Source organism: Carcharhinus amblyrhynchos, chromosome 12, assembly GCF_965287045.1.
Source record: "Carcharhinus amblyrhynchos chromosome 12, sCarAmb.v2.hapA, whole genome shotgun sequence".
Lineage (NCBI taxonomy): Eukaryota > Metazoa > Chordata > Chondrichthyes > Carcharhiniformes > Carcharhinidae > Carcharhinus > Carcharhinus amblyrhynchos.
This window is the reverse complement of record NC_137335.1, coordinates 26,028,605-26,047,438: the sequence shown is the minus strand read 5'-3', so window position 1 is coordinate 26,047,438 and position 18,834 is coordinate 26,028,605. Positions and strand designations below refer to the sequence as shown.

The 18,834-nt window shown below is 42.4% G+C and overlaps 1 protein-coding gene across 1 annotated transcript in view; it reads left to right on the top strand.

Moving 5' to 3' along the window:
- Nucleotides 1-18,834, top strand: part of LOC145350701 (centrosomal P4.1-associated protein-like) — a 73,318-nt gene that overhangs the window by 30,879 nt on the left and 23,605 nt on the right. Inside the window, exons 8-11 of the mRNA XM_080199910.1 lie at nt 1,221-1,349; nt 4,650-4,802; nt 9,957-10,068; nt 14,189-14,292. Of these exons, the coding sequence (XP_080056036.1) occupies nt 1,221-1,349; nt 4,650-4,802; nt 9,957-10,068; nt 14,189-14,292 (498 nt within the window). The remainder of the gene's footprint in view (nt 1-1,220; nt 1,350-4,649; nt 4,803-9,956; nt 10,069-14,188; nt 14,293-18,834) is intronic.

Below are 18,834 nucleotides of genomic sequence, written 5' to 3'. Positions count from 1 at the left end.
CAACCCCACCCAAATTGCCAGCATCCCAATGGCTAGCCCCAATTCCCAATAACTAACCCTGATCTCCAATCGCTGACCCCATCATGAGCCTCCACCCCATGCAGAGTCCTCCCTTCCCTCCCCTCCTACCTCCCCCACCTGGCTCCACCTTCATCTCACCCCATCCCGCCATGAGATCACACACTCTTGGCAATGCCCAGTGCCCCATGGACACTGCTAGGGTTCCTGGTGGGCAGTGCCAGAGTGCCAGGCTGTCAGTTGAGTTACAGCTGAACAGTCTCTGCTACAACAGGTAATGATCACTGATATGTCTTTCCATTAGCCTTGCCCTTGTCAATTTCCCTCTTCCATGAGTCACTCCCCCAGATTTGAGTAGAACTGTCAGTCCATGATGAATGCCCACCCACCCACTGCACTGCCCTGTTTCCCCTTTTCTCTGTAAAGCCTTTCTAAGAAGCCTGTGGCTCAGCAGCAGAAGGCAACCTCAAGAATGGTGCTTTTCACACTTGACAGTTAACCCTCTAATCTCCTGGCCAGTTTCTCATTCAGCTTTGGAAGAGCATTCTGCTTCATTCTGATATTGGGTCATTGACCTGAAATGTTAAATCTGTTTCTCCACAAATGTTCTCTGACATCCTGAAAAAACTTTTTCTGTTTTTATTTCAGATTTCCAGCATCTGCAGTATATTGCCTTTGTATTGATGGAATGGAATAGGGCAGTGGTAGGGCAGGGGTGGTGTAATGTGTTAACATTATCTATGTAAGATAATTATGCCCTGCCTCAGTGACAGAATACTCTTGGAAGTGTATATACAATGAAAAGTGTTTGGAGACTCAGCAACATGCAGTGGAGTGCATTGTCAAGAAAGACTATCCCTATTGTGTCACATTCAACTTTTACCCACAACATTTCAAAGCATTTGATTTCTCTTCCTGAAGCATTTTTCTCATTTTTCTCCATATGGAGAATCAGTTGACCCAGCAAGATTAGGAACATTAATGCAGGGAATCATTCACTCAAATTGTGTCTTAGTATTGCTTGCCCTAAGATTTGAGAGCACAAATGAAACATGCTGTCACGTTGCCCCTGCATGAATTGTGATTAACCCTTGAATAACCAAATACTTGTTTACATAATCCATGCTGAGTAAAAATGTGCTTCTTGATTTAAGTAATGTTTTGTTGTTATAGTAACAGGTATCACCTTCAATAATCTCCAGGTATCAGATGCCATTATTAAAGGTACATCACAAACAGCCTCGTGTAGACATAGGAGTCGTAGTTCAACTCCAACTGGAAGAAGAATGCCGACTGAAAGAGGACACACCCCTGTGAATTCTGAGCTCAAGGTGCAACATTTATTTTGAATCTATTTCTTTCATCATTAATGTAATTATTCAGTAAATAAGTGGTTGAATTTTATGCTCCCTCGTCGATGAGTTTGTAGGTAGGAGGTGAATGTAAAATTCCCCAGATAGGCTTCCAGCTGGGTTCCCGCCTATCCTGACCGCTGCAGTCTTACTCTGGACAGGTGAGGCCTCAGCAAACTGACCCACCCTTGTCCTATTTGACATCCTTAAGTGGCCAATTATTGACCACTTAAGGGCCATTTCCTGTTCAGCCTCAATTCTTGGACTGGTGGGAGGAGATCAAGACATGGGGGAAGCCCAGAAATAAATTAGGCCTCAGGTGGGAAGAGGGTTACCACCGTCAACAGCCCCTTTTTAACATCAGCTACTGACATCCTCTCCCCTAGTTAAGGTCTGGTTACCACAGGACCTCCTTCCCCACCCTCCCATCCCAGCCTGTCCGCTGACATCCCAATCCTCTTCTGCCCAGCCCACCAGGCTTCCCTCAGACCCCCAAAATTTACCTGCTCCTGGAATCCTGGGACTTTGGCTTGGAGGACTGATTACAGTCTCAGTCCTGTCCACTGCAACTTCTAGCACTGCACAGAGAGCTGCTGGCTAATCAGATTGACCAACACCCCTCTAAGGGGAGGGACCTTCTCTCAATTGAGGGGCAAAATTCTCACCTCTAGCCAATTAATGTTCATCAGAGCATGACATTGCAGTGGGCATGTGGGACGCGTTCCCTACCAGCTCTTCAATTGGCAGGAACGGAAACCTCACCATCCTACAACCCCTGGCCATGGTGAATTCAAGTCAATACATTACTTGAGCTGCTGCTGCTACTATGATAATTCTGCAGCTAAATCCACTGCTTATTTCTGTGCTGAATAGTAACAATTGTTTGCCTGGCATCTGGCTGGAAGGGCTTCTTTCACATTCACTCTGATCTCTGGGAGAGGTCCTGGGAAGTTGTCCCAGATGAAGAATGGACGTAGCTGACATTTTTGTTGAGCTGGCAAAACAATTGAAAATAATTTTAGTTTATATTAAAGTTAAAATACACTTATTGGGTGAAATTTTTAAACAACCATGGAGAGAGCTGAAACATGGACAGGCCCATAATTTCCAGCCGTGGGCCATTGTGTGGTCTCGCGCTTTGGTCCCACCTCCAGACAAAATCCCATCCAGGAAAATCAGGGACATCTGTTGGCCACCCACCCCCAATTCTATTCGTCAATTAAAGGGCCTATTGTGGCCAATCTCCAACGCTGTTGAAAATTCAGGGTATCAGAGTCAATTAATGGTTTAACCCCTTATTCTGAAGTTCCAAAATAAATTAAGCTAATAATCATTATGCCCTCAGCTGAAATGCAATATCCATGTAAAACTACTCCCCGGTTGTGCTCCAGGTACCATCATGTCAGTCAAAGTGAGATATAATACCTTTACAAATATGTACGTGGAAAAGCTTCTCTTATACTTTCCTTACATAGAAAAGCTTATGGAAATTAGTCAACTCAACTATAGAAAATGTCATTGAAAAGTACTAAGAAGCAACACTTACACAGCTATAACCTGCATACCAATGCCTAGTTTGGGTTTACAAGTCATTTGGCTGCTGACCTCATTGCAGCCTTGATCCAAACATGGACAAAAGAGCTGAAATCAAGAGGGAAGGTGAAAATGGCTGCCCTTAACATCGAAGCAGCATTTGCCCAACTATGGCATAAAATAGCTCCAATAAAATTGAAGTCAACGCAAATCAGGGGAACACTCTTATCCTGTGGAGTCATACCCACCACAAAGAGTGATAGTTGTGGCTGTTGGAGGCCAGTCATCTCATCCCTCCAGGAGTTCCTTTGTCCAACCATCTTTAACTGCTTCAGCAATGACCTTCCCTTCATCAAAAGGTCAGAAATAGGGATATTTGCTGATGATTGCCCAGGATTAAGCATTATTCACACCTTGTAATTTGAGGCAGCCTGTATTCCCTACAGCAAGATCTGCACAACATTCAGGCTTAGGCTGCTATAAGTGGCAGATAACATTTGCACCACAGAAGGGCCAAGCATTGAACATCTTCAATAAGAAAGAATCTCATCATTTTCCCATGGGGAAATCTATCAGCGAATCCCCTAAAGATCGATAGATAGATGACTAGGAACAGTTTTTAATTCTATCCTGTTTATTCTATAGTCAGTTTCTCTTTTGTATCAGTCTTTGTTAGGTTAAAATGTTGTCTCACTCTGCTGGCTACATTAACCATTTCATGTTGTGATGTCTCAACCTTTCATGTCATAAGGATGGGAAGCTTATCCAATTTTCTGCTCGACCTTTCATTCAATGATTCAAGTTTGGCTCTTTACACATGAAAAGTGTGTCAATGTGCACTGATCTGGAGTTTCCTTAGCTAAATTTTCCATTTCTAACTATTAGTCTACCTTACCATTATGTGGTCCACTTCTGGCTCTTGCTTCACCTTCCTGGACGACTCCATCTATATCTCTGTCAATGAGCCGTACATAGAAATCTGTAACAAATTCGTAGATTGCCATAATTCCCTTAGTTGTGTTGTTCTTCCTCGCATTTTATTCTTCCAGTTTCTCAGTCCCTGCAGTATCCATTCTGATGACTCCACATTCTCAACTCGAACTTTGGAATGATCTAAGTTTCTCAGCAGCCTTGACTACATTTACCCTATTCATGTAGGATTAGCCTCACCCCCTTTCCTGACTTTCACTAAATCAACAACCTTCTAGTCACCACATTTCATGCCAAGCTATCACACCTGCTATAACATTGTCATTTGTTATACTGTGATTTCTGTTGGAGGGTGCATATTCTTAGTTGTAAGTTACTTCTCAAAACATTAGCATTCATTAGTAGATATTCCCACATTTATTAAGCATATGATAATTATTACTAACAATAATTAAACACACGCTTAACCTATGGAAAAGGAACGTTCATTTTTTTTAATGAGAGAAACAACACTTTAACAGAAAAATTACCAGTTATTGTTGTATGCCATCCAATGATTTATCACGATAATCCCACATTCCATTCCTACTCTGATTTTTCTCTGTGATCTCATAATATTGGCTAACATCATCCAAATGATGGATTCTGTGCTCTGAACATCATCATTCAACATAAAATATTCACCTGAATCGTCAGAAATAGACATTAGATAGGATTATACTTCAGCAAAACTAGTCATGTTCTTTTGTAGAGGATCAATTAAAAGAACTTGAACATTTGGTGTGGTTTTCTCAAAAGAAAGTGTATGCCTTATAGGCTTCGGAAAAAGGAACAAGAAAACCTGAAAATCAGAAAACAGAAATACGAGAAATCCACGTCAAGTCTCCTGTTCATCTAAGAAGCAGAGGTGGAACTCCAACCGGACGGAAAACACCCTTCCAGGATAGATTAACACCTGATCCAGAGTTGGTAAGCACTATCAGAAGGATGTTTATCAATGGAAATAAAATCAGGCATTTTCTAAAACAGATGGGAAATTACTCTTAAATTATTGTTTGTTTGCTTTATGAAGAAGCAAATCTGTTGTGTTGTTGACGATTGCAGGTGAGGCCAATGGTGTTTGGGAATTGGTAATAGTATGGGAATTGCTTCTGGGATTCTGGAAGTGAGCTCTAAGGAAGATACACAGTGCACGGAAAAATATATTAAGGATTTGTGTGGATGGAATGGGTGGAGTAAGTGGATATTCACTGGGTGGGATTTTATGGCCTTGCTCGAGTGAGAATGGAAATTCCAGCCCGAAGTCAGCAGACATTTCCATTGTTCGCCCCTCACGCACTCTGGTTCCGTGGTGGGTGGGGCGATAGAATTCCAGTGAATATCTGAGTGAATAGGGAGTAGTGTGAATAGTATTTGGGACAATGAATAATCATGAAGATATCAACTTTGTAAAGTTTCGAAGTCTGAATGATGAAGGAAGACCCAAACAGCTTTCATTGTTCTCAACCTTTAAATTAGACATCCAGTAGGTTCAAACACAATATTTGCATTAAACCAACCATGGTTTATTTCCATTGTCTGGGAAGAAATATCGAAATAAGCTGTACATTGATTGGGGTCAATTTGGGAAACTCTGATACAAACTGATACCAGCAAAATTCTGAGACTTCTCCTTGATATATTCTGCTCCATAATACTGTAACGACACCAGATTGATTCTCTAGAAGGAGTAACACATCGACCAATACTAGATATTTGTCAAAAAAATGATGAGGTACAGGAAAGAGATAGAGAATTTGGTGAACTGGTGCAACGACAATAATCTCTCCCTCAATGTCAACAAAACAAAGGAGATAGTCATCGACTTCAGGAAGCGTAGCGCAGGGCATGCCCCTGTCTACATCAATGGGGACAAAGTAGAAATGGTCGAGAGCTTCAGGTTTTACGTGTCCAGATCTCCAACAATCTGTCCTGGTCCCTCCATGCGGATGCTATAGCTAAGAAAGCCCACCAAATCCTTTACTTTCTCAGGAGGCTAAGGAAATTTGGCATGTCCACTACAACTCTCACCAACATCTATAGAAGCACTGTAGAAAGCAGTCTTTCCAGTTGTATTACAGCTCTGTCCAAGAAACTGCAAAGAGCCGTGAATGAAACCTAGCCCATCATTCAAACCAGCCTCCCATCCATTGACACTTCACTTCTCTCTGCTCAGAAAAGCAGTCAGCATAATCAAGGACCCCACGCACCCCAGACATACTCTCTTCCACCTTCTTCTATCGGGAAAAGATACAAAAGACTCGGATCACGTACCAATCGACTCAAAAACAGCATCTTCTCTGCTGTCATTAGACTTTTGAATGGACCTACCTCGCACTAAGTTGATCTTTCTCTACATCCTAACTATGACTGTAACACTACTTTCTGCACTCTCTCCTTCTCTTCTCTATGTATGCTATGCTTTGTATAGCGCGCAAGAAACAATTTTTTTCACTGTATACTACTAATACATGTGACAATAATAAATCAAATAAATCAAATTAAATTGACCATTAGCCAGGTACAGTTGGAGTATGAGGCCAAATACTACTGTGCGGTATGAATTTCTTCCGCCAGATTATGTATTTTCAGGACTGGGAATGGCTCAGACCCGGGATTTGTCCCATCCTTTGGTATGCCTTCTCCCACTGGTGCCCAATCAGATCTCCGCAGTAAAAACTGTGACACTGGTGTGTTTGGTGAATAGTTTCTTCCCCGATTCTGTGCAAGTTTCATGGAGCGCAGATGGCAGGATCACGGAAACTGGCTTCCAGACAACAGGGGCAGGGTGGGATACTGAGAAGACGTACCTGACTCTAATCGCCACCAAGTGGAACTGACACAAAGTGCATACCTGCAGGGTTTCACATGAGTTTCTGGGGTCTCAACTTCAGAAAAGCATCAAGAGATCAAGCTGTGTGTGAAGGAGAAAACTCACCTTATTCAGTGTAAATTCTGGGTAACCGAACAACTGGCAATGAATAGGATTTTGATATATCTTTTTTTGTAATCTTATAACTGATTTATTAAATGCATCACAAACTGATTCTGTATAATCAATTTAAAATATTGTTGTAATCTACCTGCCAGAGGCTATTCACCCTCATCAAAAATTAATTGCCCTTCGTCATGTCATGATCTCACAGACCAAGGTGGCTGGCCCCAATTTGGTTATTATACATCCCACATTCAAATTCATTGGAATGGAGTCAGTCTGTCTGCAAAATCCATCAAAGACAATGGCTTCAGGAGGGAGGAGGGGGTGCACAAACCCCCAAACAACTCACCTTCCCAACCCTTCAAGCACCACATGCCACATGTGCTAGTCTGTAGATCGTACATTGGACTTATCAACCATCTCAGAACCCATTGAACTGAAGTGGAAGAAAGTAATCTTCAATCCTGAGGGAATATCTAAGAAGTGGACTGAAACAGTCTGTGCCCATCACCTCAACAACCAGTGCCCCCCTGTGGACAGAGAAAGAATGGCTACAGTAATGATTTAATAACAATAATAGCTTTAAAATGACTATTCTGGCTGAGAGTGAAGCATGCTGGGAATTTTGGTCAACTTATAGGTTAAAACTGGGTTATAAAGAGGCTCTGGTCTGGGACCTGTGATCTGAAGCTTCCTGGGTTGGTCAGATCAGGGAAGTTGTTTACATTAACTGAGACATCGTGACTCTGATTTTTATGGCTGCTATGTATGGGACATTTAAAACAAACTAAGCATCATGACTTTGTTCAAAAGTAATTTCACTGAATGTTCGAGTCTTTTGATCGATTTCTGGTTACACAGTTGGTTGGATGACAGGGAATCTTCTGGAAGCAAGTGGAGAATTATGGATAAAAGACACATGAGTTCTTTGTTTGGCAGCGATAACTTGGAAGAGACCAACTATCACAACAAAGCTTGTATCCTGAAGAATGTTTCAGGGAGAAGAAGATTAAGTCTATTTTGAGGATATTTCTTGGCCAAGGTTTTCCTAACTCAGTAGTACCTATTTGCAGTTAAATAGTTAAAATTTATGTTCAGTTAGAGTTAAAGTGCAGTTTAAGAGTTAAAGTTCAGTTGAAAGTTAATGTTCAGTTAGAGTTCAAGTTCAGTAAAGAGTTATTGAATTGCAACTGTTTATGTTCGAGTTGGTACTAGAAGCGTTAAATAAATAAATAATTGAATTACTGTCCTTGTTTGTCTCTTTAAACTGGAATGCTTGGAAAGGGTTTAAATTAAAAATGTATAATACCCCCAATCACCTTAAATACGACAGAAGCAAACCATCACCATGTTTTCCTTTGTTCTTTCTTCTTCCCCTCCACATACTCTTCCTCTTCTGCCACATGGGGGCACCCCCCACGCACCACCCACACAAGAAAGACTGACATGAATTATAATATATAACTTTTAAGAAGAAAAAGGCCCAAGAGGCAAGAAGGCAACAAGCCACAAGATAAGGACAAGGCATCATAGAAGCAACAAGGGTTGGACATGAAGAAAAAATGGCAGAGCACGAAGAAAAGGGGACATGTCCTCTCTCTGTCCAACCTCAAAAATCTATCCTGACTTGGAACTATATTTTAAGTTCTTTACAGCAGTTAGGTCAAAAACCTAGAATTCTCTTCCTAGGAGCATTTCAGGTGTACACAGGTCAAATATGGATTACAAGGGTTCAAGAAGGTGGATCATCATTACTCTCAAACACAATTTTGGATGAGCAATAAACGCTGGCCTTGTCAGCGATACATCCCAAGAAAGAAATAAGAGTATGGAAGCTGCCATGCAGAATTTCAAGGAGAGAGAGTCTGAATCAGACAGATTTAAGCAAAGAGAAATGAAGAGAAGGATCTATAGAGAGAAAACAGCACGACCAAAGTGATAATGAAGCCCTGAAAGATGGAGACCGTGAAGGCCAAATTGAATGAAAATCTATACATAAATAGAAGCAATGGGACTCATTTTTCTGGGCACTATGAGTGCCATTTTGGATGCAACTTGATGCTTGGAGTGCACATTTAGAAAATGATAATAATATCAAGCAGACCTACCACATGTTTATGAAAGAGAAATCAGGCTAGAATTTTGTTCCCGATGCCAATAGTTCCTGTTGGGAAATATTTTGGCTTAGCGTACCCACCTCAGGAGAAAGTGCTCCATTGGTGCAATTTTCCCCTGGATGGTGGATGCAGGATGGAGCTGCCCCACCCTCCCTGCCACCCATCCTCTGCCAGTGCTCAGGCGCAGAATGGAGGTGACCACAAGAACTGGTTAAAAGATTCCCTAGGACTTTGACTCATTTGTTTTATTAGTGGTGTTGTAGAGATGACCCACAAGACTATTTTGGATATTTGCAGTAAAGGTTGAAAATTGGAGTATTCAAGTCCCAACTGAGCTTGCAGCTGCTCCAATGGAGTCATATTTACAACAGGAGTTCAGCAGAACAGCTGACTAATTTTGGGACCATTATTAAATAAATAGAAAATTTGATTATGTAAAGCTTTGGCCAGGTTTTCCGGCTCACCCACATGTGCTTTCCAGCAGCAGAGGCAGCTCGTCATTGGCCATCAGTGAGGTCTTCCAGTCTCGCCAAAGTCTGTGGTGTTTTGCATGGTTTGCTCATCCTGCCACTGGGGATCACCTTTGGCAGGACCGGAAGACGCTACCAGCAGAAAGACCAAAAACTCCTGCCCAGTTTGGCAGAGGTGGTGTCACCATCAGCTATTTTGATGTGGAGTGATAGGACACAAATTCAATTCCATGCTTGTCTGCACACCAATCCTTGATTTTGATTCCGGTAAGAAGGAAGTGCTAAGTGGAGAGGAGGCATATCCTTATAGAAAATGAGAGAAACTCTGGAGTGAGTCAGGCCAAGTCGACGTGGCATCAGGATTAAGAGCAGTCATATTAGGTTCTTGGGTAGAGGTAACTCCTTGTTTTCTTATCTAATAACGTTGCATGGTGTGGTGAAAGGAAGGAAGAATTGTAGTAAAATAATGTAAAGAGCAGAGAGAGAAAAATCCAATTAACTAGAATGTCTAACACATAAAACACTTGCCCTTTAAATTAGTTATGTTCATCTGTTTTAGAGTATTCTGCGATGCACTTCAAATCATCAAAGGGGACAAGAAAGGAAATCGCCTGCACCAAACTTAAATCTAAGTGTGTTTCACAGAACAAATTCTACTAGCCATATAAGGGGTAAGACCTCATAACTTTTAGAAAGGTTTGTTGTTGATTTTTGTGTGATGAGTTTCTGGTAATCGCAGACTTATCTCAAGTTACGACGGAGTACTGTGAATCAGATAACCGTGATTTTTAAAAATTTACTCCCTTTGTTATATTTTTTGTCGAACTTGGTCCAGTTTAAAATCTCTTTTCAGACAGTGAAACAATGAGTTCTGCAAATTCCTGCTTCTCGGAAAAGATAAAGGTAACAAAATGATGAAACGTGTATTTAATCTGATACATTTGGATGATTACTTGGGATGGCACTTTTGTGCCTTCAGGAACTATCATATCTACATCCTATTTCCATCTGCTAAAATTGCTGACTTTTCAAAACAAATTATTCCTAAAATGTAGACAATGCTGACAAAGCCACACTTATTGCCCATTTCTAGTTATTCAGAGAAGTGGATGAGCATTAAGAGCCAATGAGACTAGAGTCATATGTAGGCCAAACTCAGGCAACAGTTTCCCTTTTCTGAAGGACATTAGTGATGAGTAGATTTTAATGATAACCTTCGTGGGCATTTTATATGGTACAATTCCAAAAATTTGCAATAATTGAACTTAACCTCATGACTTAACATCATTGGAATTTGAATGTTTGATTTAGAGTCATTATGAAGGCTATGAAGTCATTATGAAGTCATGAAGAAGGCTATTCAACTCATAGAATTCATGCTGGCTTTCTGCAGGGCAATGCAGTCAATCTTATTCTCCCACTGTAGCCACATAACATTTGCATTGTTAGTCTTGAAATTAAAATGGGGACTGAAAATTAAGACACAGATCTTGTTCACTACCTGACTGGGAATGTATGGACAGAAAAATTGGAGCTCTTATTTTGCCTATATTCTGCACTTCTAACATCTCTCATATTGCATCCATTCCACTGTTGATTGTGTTTTTTTTTGGTTTGAGTGCCAGTGAACTGCTTTGTGACAGGATTTCTGAGTGGTCTACACTTTCTTCATGCTCTTCACATCTCTTTACTTCTCCCTTATATCTGTAGCTATCTAGAATTTCTCTGGTGATCATGGTGGGTCCTTTAAACTGCCCAAAGTTTGTCTTGGACAAAGGAGTCTTTGCTGCTTATCTGATCATTCGGATAATGGAGAAACATCACTGTTTGTATAGCAATGTTAGCAAGGAGCTGCATCTTTTATGGAGGGGCAATCATAATCAGTTGCCACGCTGCTCCTAGTTCTTTAACATGAAATCCAGCCACTCTTACCTAATGTTCTGACTTAGGCCAAGCGAGAACAGGGCAGAGCAGTAGATTTCCTGGACCTTGTGTTGAGGGCAGCTGAGTCAGAGATAAGGGAGACACACCCCTTTTTATGGCAATAGCTGCCATAAAGCAGTTTAATGGCCCAGTCACATTGCAAAACCCAGGAGAAGGAAAGTCTCTAAGGCAAGTAGATAGAATTGGGGAAGGAGTTGGAGAGCGTGGTCACTGCTGAGGGGTTTAGTTACTGGGGATGGGGAGAGTTGTCACTGAAAGAGGTTGGGTGGTTTGAGAAGTGGTCAGTGGGGAGGATAGTTATTGGGAGAGTGGTCAATGGTGAGGTCAGATTGTCACAGGGGGTGGTCAGTGAGAGGGGTGTAATGAGGGTAGTTGAGGGGAGGTATGGATTCAAGGAGGTTGGTCAGCAGGGGTAGTTGGGTGAGTGTAGATTAGGCAATCAGTACATAGGAGATAGTCAGGGTCCTGTGAGAGTTGATAAACCAGAGGGATTGCTTGGGATATCAAGGGGTAATTGTGGGGTCCCCTGCAGTTGTTACATGGGTATTTCAAAGTTTTGGGGGGTGGATGGGAATCTTTGGGATATTGCTCAGTTACAACTTCCTGGAGCCCAGATGTTATGGGCAAAGTCTTTGGTTGCCTGGGTTGGGATTTCCCTAGGTCTTCAAAATAGACGCCCAGGTACATTTTATCCTTGTCTGATTGGAATGCATTGCCATGTTGTTGTTGAATCTCCATGGGAGATTTGGAATGAGGCACCCTTGTTACTGATAGAGCTGCTGCCTGAGTCTGGTGAAGGGATTGGATTACAGTCATTAATGTTTTGAGTTATTCTGCATGAAAGTAGCTCTATTCTACAGGTGATTAACTTCATTGAAAATCCTGTTTCAAAGAAGGCAGAAAGGTTGAAAAATACCAAATTCAGAAAACTGAAGCTTAGCTCTGTCTTTGACTATTATCATCTCTTTAATCTTATTTTTATTCGCCCAGATCACAAAATTTATTGGATGATCTATGTCCAGATACATTGGACAACATTTTTATGATCGTGCCCAGTGTTGGGTTCACCTTAATGGCCCAGTTTTAGGTCAAATTAATGGAAATTTTAAAGTTGCAGATGTTGATCATTTATCCCCTGTAAAGTTTCTCTAATTTTAATGGGCATTTTCTATCATGGATTATACCTGTCTGTCTGAGCAGACAGGTTCCTGCAGACACATGTCTCAAGCTTGTCAATGTGATGTTCTGTTGAGTGTTTGAAATTCATGCTTCTCTGATGTTTCAAACTGTTGAGACATTTTTGTGTCTTTTTTATAATTCTGAATGTAGCGTGTTATAATCATGGTCATTTGCCACTTGAGGGTCTGGTTCTGAAAATGTTATCTGCTATGGGTTGAAACACTTTTGGACTTTAGCTACCCATGGGCAGTTTGCATTTGGCAGGATTGAAGGTTCTGGACATTGGTACCTCAGTGAACTCTGTTGATTATGCAGTTGGTTTTTCATTTGTGGTCCTGGAGGTCACGAATCCCACTTTGGAACAGTATCAGGAATTGATAGCTGGATGATGCATCCATGCCCTTGGCTACTCCATGGTGTAGGAAGCTCAGATAGCCCCAAGTGCTGGTCTTTGGAAGAAAGTTTCAGTCACAGATTTGAGAGAGTGATCAAGGTACAGCTGAGGACAAGTTTTGCTTCTCCTCTAATTTGCCCATTTGGTTTCCAATTTGAGGAGATGATTAGGCTTCAGGTCTATCACCTATAACCCTGCAGTACTTTGTGCCTTCCCTTAATACCAGTTTAGTTCTCTCCTTCAATGCTGAATCTGCCATTTGAGTGCTACTTGTTCATAATACTTCCTGCTATGTCTTTTAAGGAGACAGCTCTTGCTGAAGGTTAGTGCCTTATTTTGTTCCTAGCTATTCACTTCAAAACAAAATCTACCAACTGGACTTTAGCAATTCAGCGCTTCTTGCTAGAAGTGTGGTGTGGGGTCTCTCTTTAAAGCAGGAAACAATCCTTTCATGTAAGTACTTCCTTTCCCCAGGGTGGCAGATCAGCTGCTTGTTCCAGTGCTGAATCAGTTGGCAAGATTTCAAAGATCGAGCACTTCTTTAAAGCTTCAGTGGGGGTTTTGGACTAGAAACGAGAGCTAACAGAGCTATGGGAAGCAGCTGGGTGCTTGCACGTCTGCCATTGACGCAAGCCCTGTACTTATCAACAACAATGATCACTTACAAGAAAAGTAGGTCCTTTTTCACGAAAGTAAGACACTGCAGATACTGGAAATCTAAAATTAAAAATATGCTTGAAGTACCCATCAAATAAGGAAAAAGAAATAGAGGTAACAATTTAGGTCAGTGAGCTTACATCAAAACTGAGAAGGCAAGAAAACAAGAACCCTTCCCTCTTTCAAGATAGAGCAGGAAAGCAGGGTAAGTTAAGTACTCCATGAGGTAATAAGATTATTGAATGTGGAACTAAGGCCTTTTTCTTGTACTGTAGTTACAGGACAAAGGAGACAGTGCTCTGACTTTATTGTCTTTTAAGTTTAGAAGTGAGGGGATCTGATTTTATTATGCACTCTTTCCTTTTCACTCATCCCATCCCAAATGATCCAGCAGCATTCAGAAAATCTAATGGAGAAGTTAGCTCTTTCCATTCAATGATGCAACATACTATTGAGCATAGGGTTTGAATTGCATATCTATATCTATCAAACTTACTTAGATATGCAGTTGTCCAAACATCAAATCTTTGATGTATACATGGAAATTATGCTGAAAGTTGTAAATGTCTTCTCTAATTATATTATAAGATATTAATCACCTCCTCTAATTGTTTTAGGTGTTCAGTCTTCTAATTCATATAGCTTAGACGATAATTCCTGCATGCATTTGCAAACAACAGAGCACGTGTCCAGGTCCCAGAGAAATGCTACTAAACTACAGGTAACTGAAAACATCAAATGACTAAATCTGTATTGTCCATGAATAGGGTTATACACATTGAAACATAAGAGTGGAATTATATTGTCCATTGAAAATAAGTGTTCAATATTGCCTAATTTGCTGCTGTGAACAAGGTGTTATTCATTTTGGGCTGGAGGAAAACTGCCAGTTTTGCTTTATTTTGCTTTTTTCAGTACGTTTCCTAGATCTGAGCAATGCCAGTCACCAAGTAATTCCCTATGTATATACACAGGTAAAGAGGTATACATACCCCTGTGTATATACACAAGTGTACAGGTATACCCCTGTGTATATACATAGAACATAGAACATTACAGCGCAGAACAGGCCCTTCGGCCCACGATGTTGCGCCGACCAGTTAAAAAAAAACAATGACCCACTAACCTAAACCAATCCCTTTTCGTCCATAAACCTGTCCACAGACCTCTTAAACGCCCCCAAACTAGGCGCATTTACAACTGCAGCAGGCAGGGCATTCCAATCCCTCACCACCCTCTGGGTAAAGAACCTACCCCTGACATCTGTCCTATAACTACCCCCCCTTAGTTTAAAGCCATGCCCCCTCGTGCTAGATTTTTCCATCAGAGGAAAAAGGCTATCACTATCCACCCTATCTAAACCTCTAATCATCTTATATGTTTCAATAAGATCCCCTCTTAGCCGCCTTCTTTCCAGCGAAAACAACCCCAAATCCCTCAGCCTCTCCTCATAGGATCTCCCCTCCATACCAGGCAACATCCTGGTAAACCTCCTCTGCACCCTCTCCAAAGCCTCCACATCCTTCCATAGGTATAAAGTATACCTACCTCTGTGTATATACACAGGTATACAGATATACTCCTGTGTACATATACAGCAATACCCCTGTGTATTCTGGCTTTCTGCAATTTTGATAATAAGATAAGTGGAAAAATGGTCAGTCACAAGAATGCATTTGTGTTGATTTCTCATGCCAAATGCATCTACTCACCAATTATAAACTCCCCTGGTAATCACTGTTAATGCTGACAGTTGTCTTTGCCTAAATGGGAAGTGCAGAGGAAAGACCCAGAATTAGTGAAGGAAAGACAATATAGTTACCAATTGGGGTGGTGTGTGACTGGAGGGGAACTTGCAGGTGGTAGTGTTCCCATGCATGGACGGCCATTGTCCTTTTAGGTGATAGAGATCACTGATGTGGAAGGTGCTCTTGAAGGAGGCTTGGTGAGTTATTGCTGTTCATCTTGTAAATGGTATACACTTCTGCCATTGTGTGCCAGTGAAGGGAGTGAATGTTTCCAGTGATAGATGGAATGCAGATTAGGCAGGCTACTTTATCCTGGATGGTGTTGAGCTTTTTGAGTGTTGGGAGCTGTACTCATCCAAGCTGGTGGAGAGTGTTGTGTCACATTCCTGATTAAACTTTATAAATGGTGGAGTCACAAAGTGAATAACTCGCCACAGGTATGTTTACAGTCATTGGTAAGCTCTCACGATATTGCTGGGAGAATTGAGTGAAGACAATGGAATTAAATTTGAAGAAGAAATGGCTAGATTCCCTTTTGATGGAGATGATTATTACCTGGTACTTGTGCAGTATAAATGTTACTTGCCATTTATCAGCCAAGCCTGAATGTTGCTCGACAGACTGGAGGGGCTGATTGTGGAAAAGTCCCCAGGACCGGATGGAATGCATCCGAGGGTCGTGAAAGAAATGTCGGAGGTGATAGTGGATGCCTTGGTGGTTATTTTCCAGACGTCGCTGGATTCCGGGGAAGTGCCGGAAGATTGGAAAACGGCTAATGTTACACTGTTGTTTAAGAAGGGTGCCAGGCAAAAGGCGGGGAATTATAGGCCTGTTAGATTAACGTCTGTTGTAGGTAAAATGTTAGAATCCGTCATCAAGGAGGAAATAGCGAGGCATCTTGAGGGGAACTGCTTGATAGAGCAGACGCAGCACGGTTTCGTTAAAGGGAAGTCGTGTCTGACAAATTTACTGGAGTTCCATGAGGATGTGTTTAGGGCGGTGGATAGAGGAGAGCCAGTGGATGCGGTCTTTCTTGATTTTCAGAAGGCGTTTGACAAGGTACCTCACAAGAGGTTATTGCAGAACGTCAGGGGGCATGGAGTTGGGGGTAGGGTGTTAGCGTGGATAGAGGACTGGTTGTCAAATAGGAGGCAGAGAGTGGGGGTCAATGGGTGCTATTCGGATTGGCGGATGGTGACTAGTGGAGTGCCCCAGGGGTCGGTGCTGGGGCCTCAGCTATTTACCATTTATATAGATGATCTGGAGGAGGGAACCGAGTGTAGGGTGTCGAAATTTGCTGATGACACCAAAATTGGTGGAAAGGCAAATTGTGCGGAGGGTGGGGAGAGTCTACAGAAGGATCTAGATAGGCTGGGTGAATGGGCCAGGAAATGGCAAATGGAATTTAATGTTGGCAAGTGCGAGGTGGTCCACTTTGGTAGGAATAATGGTAGGAAGGACTATTACTTACGTGGAGAAAAACTGCAGCAGGCGATGGTGCAGAGGGACCTCGGGGTCCTTGTGCATGAGTCGCAAAAACCCAGCTTGCAGGTGCAGCAGGTGGTCAGGAAGGCGAATGGGATGCTGGCCTTCATCACGAGGGGGATTGAATATAAAAGTAGGGAGGTCTTGCTGCAGCTGTATAGGGCATTGGTGAGGCCGCAGCTGGAGTACTGTGTGCAGTTTTGGGCGCCGTACTTACGCAAGGATATTTTGGCCTTGGAGGGAGTGCAGAGGAGGTTTACTAGGCTGATGCCGGAGTTGAGGGGGTTGAGCTATGAGGAGAGGCTGAATAAATTAGGCTTGTACTCGTTAGAGTTTAGAAGAATGAGGGGAGATCTCATTGAGACGTATAAGATAATGAATGGGATGGATAGGATAGAGGTGGAGAGACTCTTCCCGCTCAGAAAGGATAATAGGACTAGGGGGCACAGCCTCAAGATAAAGTGGGGGCGGTTTAGAACGGAGTTGAGGAGGAACTTCTTCACTCAAAGGGTGGTGAATCTCTGGAATTCTCTGCCCGTTGAAGTGGTGGAGGCTGCCTCGCTAAATATTTTTAAGAAGCGGGTTGATGGGTTTTTGATAAGAGAGGGGATTAAGGGCTATGGGGAGAGGGCGGGAATGTGGAACTGAGCCAGGACAGATCAGCCATGATCTTATTGAATGGCGGGGCAGGCTCGAAGGGCTAGTTGGCCTACTCCTGCTCCTATTTCTTATGTTCTTATGTCTAGATGTTGCTGCAATCCGTCACGGACTACTTTATTACTTAAGGAGTTGCAAAGGAAATTAGGAACTGTGCAGTCATAGAATCATAGAATGGTCATTCTTGTCCATTAGTGCATGGCAGGGGCCTGAGAAACAGGAAACATGGCTCACAGCATTGTTGTCTAACAGAAGTTGCAGTGCTAGATCTTTACTTGGTTTACTGCTGCTGACTTCATCATGGTCGACACCCTCCCTGGCCAGCTGGTTGTCTGTGTCCTCAGAGTCCATGAGGACCTTGAGTCCTGGCATCCCACCGCCCATCTGGGATCTCTCCCTCTTGTTGTGAGCCAACTTGTCCTGCAGGAAAACCAACTGAGAAAGTGTAAGTAAGACGGGTGTCAGGGCTGATAATAAGGATGCCTGGTATGTGTGGGGTGAGTGGGACCAGTGAGGTGATGAGGGCACAACCTGCAGGGTAGATGAAGATGTGTTTGGGAAACCAAGTTACGGTTTTCCTTGCACTGGCATTACGTGAGGTCCCTGTGGATGTGTGATGAGTGTGCATTGAGAGTGATGAGAAAGGTAGCTTACCTTGGCTGTCCTTTTCTGAGTATGTTGGCACTGACCACTCCTGCCACTGCCTGCCATGCTGGGTTTGTCAAGTAGCTGCTCAGTTTCCATCCTGAGCATGGGTAGATGATATCACAGTGGGTCTCTATAGCATCGAGGAGTCTCTCCAGAGAGGCATCTGAGAATTTCCGGGCAGATTGCCTGGCAGGCATCACTTTACAGCAACCAGCAAAGTGTGACTGCTGTGCGCTGAGGCAGCTTTAAACATGGAACCCTGGTGATTACAGTACAGAGGTGATAACGTGCGAGGCGAGTTGGAGGCTACCCCCGTCAGCACGCTGGCACTAAATGGCGGTAAAAGCCATTGCCTTCAATGGGCTCAACATCACTTTCCCGCTTGCTATCTGCTTATGTTAATTTCCGAGAAATTGTCACCGACGGTCACAAGGTAAGAGATCTCTCTTCCAAAGCTGAATAGTTTTAATGATTTGCTCATTTTGTCCATGAATAAAAAGGTGTGCTTTCAAAGAGTATTATCAAAGTTACGTTATCTTTTAGTTTTATACATAAATAAGTTAAAACAAACAATTTAAGCCATTATTGCAGTAGAAGTAAATTTCCTTTTAGAAGGTTGTGAGCTCCTTTATATGGCTTAACACGTGGAATATAATAGTGACCTGAAAGTGGAATTTGTGGTAGATATGACAGAGCCAAGCGCAAGTGATGCATGTTTTTCCTAC